This window comes from Procambarus clarkii, chromosome 53 (genome assembly GCF_040958095.1).
Source record: "Procambarus clarkii isolate CNS0578487 chromosome 53, FALCON_Pclarkii_2.0, whole genome shotgun sequence".
NCBI classification, from domain to species: Eukaryota; Metazoa; Arthropoda; class Malacostraca; order Decapoda; family Cambaridae; genus Procambarus; species Procambarus clarkii.
The window spans coordinates 32,511,056-32,524,001 of record NC_091202.1 but is presented as its reverse complement, the minus strand read 5'-3'; the positions used below and the strand labels follow the sequence as shown (position 1 = coordinate 32,524,001).

General features: G+C 42.7%; 1 protein-coding gene across 2 annotated transcripts in view; it reads left to right on the top strand.

Annotated features, from left to right (window-relative positions):
- Positions 1–12,946, top strand: part of LOC123767103 (whirlin) — a 379,357-nt gene that overhangs the window by 243,136 nt on the left and 123,275 nt on the right. For both annotated transcript variants that reach the window (XM_069304866.1, XM_069304868.1), the window contains exon 5: positions 11,656–11,839. In XM_069304866.1, the coding sequence (XP_069160967.1) occupies positions 11,656–11,839 (184 nt within the window). The remainder of the gene's footprint in view (positions 1–11,655; positions 11,840–12,946) is intronic.

Sequence of the window (12,946 nt, the reverse complement as noted above, 5' to 3'; positions counted from 1 at the left end):
CGACCGTCCAAGTGGTTGGGCACCATTCCTTCCTTCCCCTCCTCCTCCTGTCCCATCCTAAATCTTTATCCTGACCCCCTTCCCAGTGCTATGTAGTCGTAATAGCTTGGCGCTTTCTCGTGATAATTCCGTTCCCTTCCCTTCTTCAAGCAGTATAGCAAGTACTCAGGTGTCTCACTCGGGCAAAAATGTCATCATCATACCTACAACTGACGTCAGGTTTTAGCTTCATGCCAACAAGAACTGTGTTCAAAAGTACCCATTGTAAAAAAGAGAACAAAACAAACATTGATGGCGACAACATCTTGAGGCGAATGTCGTCTACTCCTTTACACGCCCACTAGGGAACTGACACCCCCAACGATCTCAATATATAGGCAAGACAACAGCATTTCCTCCATGGTGCCTGAAAGTGCACAAACAACACAAGGATCCAGTCAAAACACATCGTTTCTAAAGACAATTAGACCATCACCAGAGAGACTAACAAACAACACTGAAATAATAGAGACACGCGGCTGAAGATCAGACCCCAACGACTCTCAACTCTCAACTAACTCAACTAACTCTCAGATCAGAGATCAGACTCTCAACTAACTATTACCAGGCAGCTCACACACTCAGTTACATTCTACCATTCTCTTATTTATTGCTTAATTTGCATTTGATGATATGTTTATTTTTTTAACTGTATTTTTATATTCGGTATAATTATTTCTCATTCAAGTCTGTTTATATTAATTTCTCCTCCCATGTCTTCCTGCTTCTTCCTCCCTTCTTCTTCCTTCCCACTCCTTTCCCTCCCTCTTCCCTGTCTCTTCCTTCCTCCTCTCAACCTCTTCCTCTTTCGTCTAGTTCTTCAGGAAATTCTATAATTGGGTAAAGATAAATTATCGGCAGGCATTATATGAGGCTTATCACCAGGAGAGATTATCGTCAAGAAAGATTGGAATTATCGCGAGAGAAGATTGGGATTATCTCCAGGGAAGAGTAGGATTATCACCCAAGATGATTGGGACTGGAGTTCTCAACAGTTCATGGTTCGAAAATTGTCTTGTCATTTCTAAATGTTTTCTTCCAATATGCCTCATTTCATCATAAAAAATTTGTCGTCGTATTTTTTGTTTCTCCTCCTCTTCCTCCCCCTCCTTCCCCTCTTTCTCCCCCTCTTCCTCCCCCTCCTCTTCCCCTCTCCCCCTCCCCCTTTCCTTCCGCTAGGAAACAAGCTTTTATTGTATGTAAACATTGAGAAACATACCACATGTAAACATTGAGAAACATACCACATGTAAACACTGAGAAACATACCAGCTGTAAACATTGAGAAACATACCAGCTGTAAACATTGAGAAACATACCACATGTAAACATTGACAAACACGCCACATGTAAACATTGACAAACACGCCACATGTAAACATTGACAAACACGCCACATGTAAACATTGACAAACACGCCACATGTAAACATCAGCTTCAACCACAAAACATTAAACTTACCCCCCCATAAAGCCACACTTAACGAGTCCGAACACCTTCCCACCATCACCATTTAACTCCCATTAAAGGTTAAAGCTACCTAACCTCTCACATAGTAATAAATAACACTCTTTTCTAAAACTGGAATCTTAAAGCCCTCCCGGGGGCCATTTTTGCAAGGAATGAGACGTTGTGGATTAAGAGCACCCCTCGACCTTGGCTTATAATGATCGATTTGGCCTCGTGGCCGTGTCCTTATTGGTGGATTATGGCTTCCCTGTTCGTGGGGAGGAATGAGATGGTGGTGATGGAGTGGGAGATGTGTGGTGGTGTTTGCGTCGCGGGTGTGTAGGGATGAGTGGCAGGCCATCACATTACCATGGGAGGGTCGTTTTGGCTTGATTAGTTGCTGTGGGAGAGAGGGTTTGAGTCCTAGTTCTCCTGTCTATATGGGGAGGATTTGAATGCTGGTTATCCTGTCTCAATGGATAACCCTCTCTCTATATAGAGAGGGTTTGAGGGCTGGTTCTCCTGTCTATTGAGGGTGGGTTTGAGGGCTGGTTCTCCTGTCTATTGAGAGAGGGTTTGAGTGCTGGTTCTCCTGTCTATATGGGGAGGGTTTGAGTGCTGGTTCTCCTGTCTATTGAGAGAGGGTTTGAGTGCTGGTTCTCCTGTCTATATGGGGAGGGTTTGAGTGCTGGTTCTCCTGTCTATATGGGGAGGGTTTGAGTGCTGGTTCTCCTGTCTATATGGGGAGGGTTTGAGTGCTGGTTCTCCTGTCTATATGGGGAGGGATTGAGTGCTGGTTCTCCTGTCTGTTGAGGGAGGGTTTGAGTGCTGGTTCTCCTGTCTATATGGGGAGGGATTGAGTGATGGTTCTCCTGTCTGTTGAGGGAGGGTTTGAGTGCTGGTTCTCCTGTCTATTGAGAGAGGGTTTGAGGGCTAGTTCTCCTGTCTATTGAGAGAGGGTTTGAGGGCTAGTTCTCCTGTCTATTGAGAGAGGGTTTGAGTGGTAGTACTCATGTCTGTAGTACTCATATAGTACAAATATGTATTAGTACGTATTTATCTATATTTATGTATACGTATACTCTTATCAGCCAATGTATTCTCGATAAGGGATATATACACTAAGGTGTTCCTCGGTCCTCCGTGTATATACACATTAGAGAGTGTATGATGAGGTCTTGTGTATATTTGCTAGTTGGTCAGTGAGCTGGTGTGGCCGCCTAAATACAGCGCGTCCTGGCGTAAGAAACTGGCGTTCTTAAGAACCCTAACCTAACCTACCAGAGGAACCACGAACAGAAAACGGGAACGGTAATGTCTTTAATAACCCTCCGGAAGTTGATTGGCTCTCTTAAGTCCAAAACCAATTCATCAATGTCGATACAACTGCAACAATTACGGTTGCCAGAGCTGAACATATATATATATTTATATATTTATATATATATATATATATATATATATATATATATATATATATATATATATATATATAAACGGCGTCCGTTGCCATTTATGATACATGAGCGTTTAATTTACATTGTTGTGTGTGTCACCTGTTTAATCCAATCATGATTGTTATGATTTGTATAAGCTATTATGTTCAAAGTTTCTTATTATGATACTACGTTATATTTGAGTGCTGTTCTTGTTCAAGGACGTTCATTAAGACAATAAAATACTTCTCAAAGAGATAGAGTAGCTTAGGACTCTTACGTAACTAATCCACGGTCTACGTGGATTAGTCTAACTAATCATATGGTCTAACTAATCATACGGTCTAACTAATCATACGGTCTAACTAATCATACGGTCTAACTAATCATACGGTCTAACTAATCATACGTATAGGCTTTCACAGCTATAAATGTCCAAACCTTTACGAACACAGCTTTTTGGTTCATTTTTATGACATGCAAATGTGTGTTTATCTTGTGAAAATTAGAAATGTACATTCATTTACGATTGAAGTTTTTCAATTGAATTTACACTGGCGGTGGTGGAAAGAGTGAGATAGAGGAGACACAGTGATGTAGGGAAGGGGTGAGGAACGGAGATACGAAACCAGAACGGATTTATACCATAAGCGGACGGTAACTATTGGAATAGGAGAAAGGGAAGGGATTATCAGAGGGGAAAGCGCCAAGCCATTACGACTATATAGCACTGGGAAGGGATTTGGGATGGGATGGAAGGGGTTAGGGGGGGGGGGAAGGATGGTGCCCAACTACTTGGACGGTCGGGGGGATTGAACATCGACCTGCATCTCCGCTCTACCGGAGAGAGAGAGAGAGAGAGAGAGAGAGAGAGAGAGAGAGAGAGAGAGAGAGAGAGAGAGAGAGAGAGCGAGAGAGAGAGAGAGAGAGAGAGAGAGAGAGAGAGAGAGAGAGAGAGAGAGAGAGAGAGCGAGAGAGAGAGCGAGAGAGAGAGCGAGAGAGAGAGCGAGAGAGAGAGCGAGAGAGAGAGCGAGAGAGAGAGAGCGAGAGAGAGAGAGCGAGAGAGAGAGAGCGAGAGAGAGAGAGCGAGAGAGAGAGAGCGAGAGAGAGAGAGCGAGAGAGAGAGAGCGAGAGAGAGAGAGCGAGAGAGAGAGAGCGAGAGAGAGAGAGCGAGAGAGAGAGAGCGAGAGAGAGAGAGCGAGAGAGAGAGAGCGAGAGAGAGAGAGCGAGAGAGAGAGAGCGAGAGAGAGCGAGAGAGAGCGAGAGAGAGAGAGGGGAGGGGGGGGAGAGTATATATAATTCCAACATAACACCAGAGATGCATACAGGCACTTCTTAAAGAGGGGCTTGACGGCTGAGTGGACAGCGCTTGGGATTCGTGGTCTTAAGATTCCGGCTTCGATCCCCGGCGAAGCCGGAAACAAATGGGCAGAGTTTCTTTCACCCTGCTGCCCCTGTTTACTAGCAATAAATATGTACCTGGGAGTTAGACAGTTGCTACGAGCTGCTTCCTAGGTGTGTGTGTGAAAAAAAAGTTGACAGTTAAGAGGGGGGCCCAAAGAGCTAGAGCTCAACCCCTGCAAGCACAACTAGGTGAGTACAAGCAGGGTGGCCGCGGCTGGCAAACACTAAAACGTCGTTTAGAAACCTGAATCGAAAATCCTTCAATACAATCTACGAAGCCTATGTCAGACCAACACTGGAATATGCAGCACCGGCCTGGCATCCCTACCTTGTGAAATATAAAGCCAAAATGTACAAGTACGAAGGTTTGGTACCAGAGATGGGAGGATTAAGCTATGAGGATAAGTTGAGGGAGCTAGATCTTGCAACCCTGGAGGATAACAGAAACAGACGAGATATGATCACAGCATACAAGATACTGTGGAGAAAGAACAGCTTCATTTAAATTGAAAGAAAGTAGGAAGGACTAGAGGACATGTGGACGCTGAAGACGCAATTGAGTCGAAGACCATTCAGAGCCCCCCCCCCCCTTTCGTCCCTATTCCTCTAAACAGCCTCTTCGTCCTCCCTCCCCCTCTTCCCCCCCCCCCGCTTCCTTCTATATCTCTTTTCTCAGAAAATTTATTATTCACAAGCACTGAAACAATTGAATGGATCTCGCAAAAAAGTTAATAAGTATAAATCTAGGGTAATCGCACCAACTATTTCACATTTGATTGTGAAAATCGCATGGTGGGAGTTTCTATAATTACTAACATTTCCTATAGCATTTATCTTATCCCGACCCCGACCAGCGGATGTTCGTCCTCGACCCCAGACCATTCACCCTGCAAAGTTGGCCTACAATTTCGGACAGGAACAGACATACTTTATCTTATAGTATAAATATATTCGTCCCTCGCACTCTGCCCTTCCCCTCCCTTCCCCCCCCCCCCCCCTCCCTCTCTCTCCCTCTCTCTCCCTCTCTCTCTCTCTCTCACTCTCACTCTCACTCTCCCTCTCCCTCTCCCTCTCCCTCTCCCTCTCTCTCTCTCTCTCTCTCTCTCTCTCACTCTCTCACTCTCTCACTCTCTCACTCTCTCTCTCTCTCTCTCTCTCTCTCTCTCTCTCTCTCTCTCTCTCTCTCTCTCTCTCTCTCTCTCTCTCACTCTCTTTTGAGTGAGAATGAGAGAGAGTTATCACAAAAATGTATTAAGGGTTTAACGGGTATTATAATTAAATTTATCAGATTTTGGCTTAGTCAGTGCATCAAATTTTTTATATGGAAAATTCAGAAAATAAATAATAATTAATTACTAATAATAATAATAATAATGAGAAAATCCCTAGTAGCCGTGATGAGGGTTCGAACCTATGTGGTAAGGTATTCCAACGCACACGCTAGCCTACTAGACCACGACATGTCGTGGTCTAGTGGCAAGAACGTGTGTATAGGAACATCCACCTCACAGGTTCGAATCCTCATGACGGCTCCTACGGATTTTCTCATTGATAGTCATGTTAGTGTGATTACTCTCTGTATACGTATAATAATAATTATAATTGAATCGAATTATAATGGTAATAAGAAATATTTTATTGGGATCACTTTGGCACAGCGCCACATGGCACTCTTTTTGTCTTTGATCCAAATCCCAACTCACCCATGTTAGGCATGTACCCAGTAGCAATTACTAGCAAAAAACTGGATGAAGATACCCTCCCTCAAGCACTGGCCACCTACCTCGAGGAGACATTTTGGTTCACAGATACAAATATGTCACATATTACGGGGTTGTAAGACATGTTGCTTATCGTCCCTACCAAACAACTGGAGATGTAAACAGCTGGAGATGTAAACAGCTGGAGATGTAAACAGCTCGAGATGTAAACAACTGGAGGTGTAAACAACTGGAGATGTAAACAGCTGGAGATGTAAACAGCTGGAGATGTAAACAGCTGGAGATGTAAACAGCTGGAGATGTAAACAGCTGGAGATGTAAACAGCTGGAGATGTAAACAGCTGGAGATGTAAACAGCTGGAGATGTAAAGAGCTGGAGATGTAAACAGCTGGAGATGTAAAGAGCTGGAGATGTAAACAGCTGGAGATGTAAACAACTGGAGATGTAAACAACTGGAGATGTAAACACGTGCCTTGTTTAATTATTGTAGAAAACACAGAACTGGCAGCAGTACCCAAGGTCCTCCCTTCTCCAGTGCTTGTAATCCAACTATCCTAGCTGCCTACTATCCACACGGACGCACATCCCCCCGGCGTGTGGGGGGAAAGGGGGGTAGGGATAGAGGGGTTTCTGTGTGGTCGATGGTCATCCATCTTCAGTTTTGAGGTCTGACACTAGAGGGGATTTCCGGCGTTGCTCGGGGCGATGATGCCATCATTAATATATATATATATATATATATATATATATATATATATATATATATATATATATATATATATATATATATATATATATATATATATGCTGGTTAGCATTGTAAATGTCTGGCCACGTTTGTGGTAGAAAATAATAATAATACAAAACTACACACTACTGTATCTTCATTGTTAAACGCACAACTGTATCTTCATCACTATAACACACACTACTGTATTTGTTACCCAGACACAGTCCTCGCACGGATTTGTCACAACCCATCCTCAGACCACGTCCATTCCATCCAGCAGTCGACCCCCAAAGACGCATTCATCAAGTTTAACAGAAATATTCTCCAATATAAATTAATATTATTATATATTAGCATATTGTGCGTATTTAGGCATTGGTTAGGTGTTTAGGTTCTGTTGGCGATTATTTGTATTTGTAGTACGTGGGTGAAGCATTTACAGCGTTGTGGTTCGAACAAAAGTCGTCAGCGAAGCATTTGTTCGAAAAGTGTTCGGACGTCATCAGTTGAGTCGTGTGTAAGCCGTTTTTCTTTCATAAACAAGGGGTTTGGCGGGTGGATGGAATGGACTTTGGCTATTGTTTATGAGGACGGGCTTGTTTTGAAGACGGGCTGCCGTGCTAACTGCCGTCCTAACTGCTCACTTCTAACTGCCAAGGGCAGTTAGAAGTGAGATTCCAGTTCAGTACCTAGCTAACGCGATTCTGCAATCATGGACTTTTGCTAACTGGTGCACTGCCAGCTAGCCTAAAAATATGAATTGCAATGCGGATACTGTGAGCTGATTGGCCAAAGCTAGCCTAGCAATTTTATTTGTCATTCACCCTCCCAATACTGTAAACTAATTGGCTCCTGCCTTTACCCCATAGTCCATTCATCTATGCATTATTCTCTAGAGCTGATTGATTCCTGCTCATGTCCTAGTTGAAATTGAAATGCAGCAGTTTCAACTCTTCAGTCTCAATATAGAAAAGCATGAATTGTAAAGTGGGTTTGTGTAGCCAGCAGCGTGTGAACTACGCCAGCCCAACTAATCCATCCAAGCCGATACTCTTCGTCTAAGAAAGAATCAGTATAACAGAACTATTCAATTCAGGAAAGCAATGCAAGTTTGACATAGTACGGGCTGGGGGGAAAGCGCCTGACAGCTGGGTGGACAGCGTTTCGGATTCGTAGTCCTGAGGTTCCGGGTTCGATCCCCAGAGGCGGAGACAAATGGGCAAAACGTTTCTTTCACCCTGATGCCCCTGTTATCTAGCAGTAAATAGGTACCTGGGAGTTAGGCAGCTGCTACGGGCTGCTTCCTGGGGGTGGAGGCATGGTCGAGGACCTGGCCGCGGGGACACTAAGCCCCGAAATCATCTCAAGATTGTAGTCAGTAGCTTCTAAGACTGTTTCTAAACCACATACAGAGTTCGATAGAGCCGATGAGTGCCTGTATGGTTTCAATGGCCAGGAGGATTATAATAGAGTTCTAGGCTCTGTAAAATCAGTTAATTGATTCAAGGGAACTATCAGGAGAAAGTAGCAAGTCATTGCGACTAGATAGCACCGGGAAGGAGTTAGGATAAGGATTTAGGATGGGACGGAGGGAAGGAATGGTGCCAAACCACGTGGACGGTCGGGGATTGAACGCCGACCTGCATGAAGCGAGACCGTCGCTCTACCGTCCAACCCAAGTGGTTGGGATTAATTAGCTTAATCACGCAGTTACTTTGGTCTCTCTGATTTAAATTATCAACATAATTGGTGCAATCTTCTTGCATGGGCCTTCGAGCTGTTTCTTCTTCTGTTTCTCTAAAGTACATCCGGGCACGTAAAAGATGTACATCCGGGCACTTAAAAGATGTACATCCGGGCACGTAAAAGATGTACACCCGGGCACTTAAAAGATGTACATCCAGGCACGTAAAAGATGTACATCCGGGCACTTAAAAGATGTACATCCGGGCACTTAAAAGATGTACATCCGGGCACTTAAAAGATGTACATCCGGGCACTTAAAAGATGTACATCCGGGCACTTAAAAGCGCTTTGTGCCCACCGTGGTACTTGTGGCTGGCTCGCCCAGACGGTGGTCGTGCTCTGAGCTCTCTCGTGTTTCTGTAGAGTGAGCGACTTTATCCATATGCACAGTAGTATTAGGAAGCATTGACTCCTAATGCTGAGTTGTAAAGGAGGAACTTTATCCTTATACACAGTAGTATAAGGAAGCATTGACTCCTAATGCCGAGTTGTATAGGAGGAACTTTATCCTTATACACAGTAGTATAAGGAAGCATTGACTCCTAATGCTGAGTTGTATAGGAGGAACTTTATCCTTATACACAGTAGTATTAGGAAGCATTGACTCCTAATGCTGAGTTGTATAGGAGGAACTTTATCCTTATACACAGTAGTATAAGGAAGCATTGTCTCCTAATGCTGAGTTGTATAAGAGGAACCGTATCCTTATACACAGCTATATTAGTAGGCAATGACTCTTTATGCTGAGCTGTATATGAGGAAATTTATCCTTATACACAGTTGTATATGGAAGGATCATATTCCTATTCACATTTGTATAGGGAGAGGACGACTCATTATATAAAGTTCTATAGGACGGGACTATATCCTTAAACACAGTTGTTTAGGGATAGATCGTATCCCTTTACACAACAAACTATTCTTAATTTCTCTATCACGTGTCTAAAAAAAAAAAATCCCTGACTGGGATTTTCAGACTTCAACACACATGCCTTGTAAGATGTTGCTTGGATTAACATGCCATGATATTACCATTGGAAATTCTTTAAAGCATTTTAATTAAAGTATTTTATCCCGGCTCCTAGCGGACGGTAGTTATGCTTGCGATGTACACTTGATCGATCAATTAGGGCGTTATTAGAGACGTTAACTGTAGTTAAGCAATGTATTAGAGCAGGCACGGGTCCCCCCCGTATCAAGTTGGTTGTAAGTTAGAGCAGGCACGTAATACCATATTAGAGCAAGCACATAATACCAACTTTAGATCAATCACAAAATATCAAGTTTATGCAAACATGAAATAGAAAGTTAGACTAGGCACGTAATTCCAAGTTAGAGCAGACCTGTAATATGAAGTTTGAGCAAGCATGTAATACCAAGTTAGAGCTGGCAAGTAGTACCAAGTTAGAGCTGGCAAGTAGTACCAAGTTAGAGCTGGCAAGTAGTACCAAGTTAGAGCTGGCAAGTAGTACCAAGTTAGAGCTGGCAAGTAGTACCAAGTTAGAGCTGGCAAGTAGTACCAAGTTAGAGCTGGCAAGTAGTACCAAGTTAGAGCTGACAAGTAGTACCAAGTTAGAGCTGGCAAGTAGTACCAAGTTAGAGCTGGCAAGTATAGTACCAAGTTAGAACAATCAAACAATACTAGATTAGAGCAGGCACGTAATACAAGTTAGAACAGGCACATAATATCAGTTAAAACAATCAAATAATACCAAGTTAGAACAGACACGTAATACCAAGTTTGATTAGGTGTGGGGAAAAACTGACTCGTGGGATTTATTAATTTATTTACAATTTATATTTATATTAATTTATATATTACGTTTATTTATTTCAATAGCAGACTGTATGATGTTTAAAGTGAACTGTATGATTTAAATTCCCATAAATCGTTTCCTACACGTTCTGTTTTTTTTATTAAATTATATATATAGTTTATCAATCAAAATTATTGATTAGCAGACATTCACTACAATATTAGACTACATATATTAGTTATTGATATTAAAACAAACACAACTTATCTGTATTGTTGATTTTGGCCTGGACAATCACACGAATGATCACAGACAAATACTTCTTTCGTGAGTGAGGCTGACTTCACATTTACTGGTTGTGCTAGATAATTCTTAATTCTTCTTCCCTTTCAATTTCACCTGTCCCCTTCACCTGTCAAAGGGAACCCACAATAACAGTAAGCTATATATGACAGGTATATCAGGGGAAATATTGGCAATTTATTAAGATTTAATTAATATTTACCCTGTTTGGTTGCTCGCCTAGTGTCCTAACCAGTACACACTAACCTACCTAACATTACTGGCCAGGAATTAATAGACAATGGGTTTTGGCGGCGAACACTTCCCTGATTGTAGGCGAAGATAGTGTTGATGGTGGGAGTTCTTTGAACCCTATAACACTACGTCAGTAGGCTAAATTATGACTACGACCGTGACTAAATTATAACTACAATGAGGAGAACCTCGGGGAGGGGGACGTTCATAGTCATAATTTGCCCTACTAACGTCTAGAGGGAAAATTGTGAAGCATGTTGGAGCTCCATGCAAAACTTGTTAAAATTTATCAATGGCGACTACTCCTTCTCCGCTGATACATCCGGTGTCCACACCAGATGTCGTTTTATCAAGAAGTGGAAAGAGCTAATATTTAATCTATTTTTAGTACTGATAATTAAGTTCCTTCAAGGGAAATGATTTTATGATGTTTACAGTCCAAAGACTGATGTATTAAGAAGATTTCCTATAATATATTTAGTGAATTCAATGACGGCATATGGCAATGATTTCCCCGTTTTTTTCCGAGGTAATTTCCACTGGAGCCACGTTTTCTTTGAGGTAATTTGTTATTACTAAACAGCAGTATTATCATCTTCCTATTGTATTAAATGTTTATAAATGGTGTCAGTTTTTCCGACAGTAGGCATGTAATACCAAGTTAGAGTAGGCACGTAATACCAAGTTAGAGCAGGCATATATTACCAAGAGAAGGCACGTAATATGAAGTTAGAATAGGCACGTAGTACCAAGCTAGAGTAAGCACGTAATACCAAGTCAGAGTAGGCACGGGGCGTCGTCGGTAGCAACCCACTGACTTTCCTCTGTCGTGCAGTGGGGAGACGTCTGCGGAGAATATGGAGGCTACGCTGACGATGATTGAGGAGAAGTCGCAGCGGGTGCTGACAAGGACCCATCATGCCAGGTTGAGGGAGGTGGTGAGCGACTACGCCGCCGGCAGGATACCCATCGATCACCTCCTCGTCACCACCAGGGACCTCCTCAACTCCCCTGACAAGGTGAGGGGTTGGGTGGTGCGGGCACTGGGTAAGGGAGAAGAGGTCCCCCAAAAAAATGCCGATAGGGAAAATGGGATAGGAAGGGAACCTACCTACCTGAAGGGAAAGGGAAGGGTCACGATTTTAGTGGGGGGGGGGGATAGGTGTGGGTGGGGAGTGGGGGTGGAAAGAGGGAGGGAAAACGGAAATGTTTGCCAGGAAAGTAAAAATGTGGCTGGATAAAATAGTCAAGCGCGAAGTTAAAAGGTTCGTGTTGACATTTGAATACAAGTTCACAGGATCGTACTGCAAGGTCAAGTCGACTGTGTAACGTCAAGTTTTTTTTTTCAGTGCAAGGTGTGGTTTTACAGCGCAAGGTTAAGTTCACAATGCAAATTCAAGTTCACACGACAATTTCATGTTCATATTGCAAGGAAGTCACTCTCGTAGTGTACATGTAGGTTAACAGTGCGAGGTCACGTTCATATTAGTTAGCGTTTCATTGCAAGATCAAAAGTTCACAGTACAAATAAGCCCACAAGGCAAGTTCACAATGAAAAAATGAGCTCATAACATTACTAGCCCATGTTTACACGACAAAGATTCACGACCCTGCAAGATGAAGATCAAAACATTGCAATATTTCACAGTAGTTAAACGTTACGCTACTCCTTCACGGTGATATCACCAAATCCTCAGGCTCGTCTCGTCCAAGCTGGTACTCAATATAAACTACATTTTCTCGCATATAAATCAGTATTAATGTATATTTAAAGAGTTATGTACAAACAATTAAACCAATATAACACGAAATATATATATGAGGAAATCTTCGTGGCAGTGTAATAGGAATGAATTAAGAGTCAAGGTTCACCTGTGACACTCATACTAATGTGTAGGTGTGTCTAGACCCCAGGGCGCTAGTCCGATAAAACACACACACACACACACACACACACACACACACAGGTTCCTACCTGGACAAGCTGCAGGAATGGTCGAACAAATGGCTGTTAGAGTTTAATCCAAGCAAATGTAATGTAATGAAGATAGGGGTAGGAAGCAGGAGACCAGATACAAGGTATCACTTGGGAGATGAAATACTTCAAGAATCCGAGAGAGAGAAAG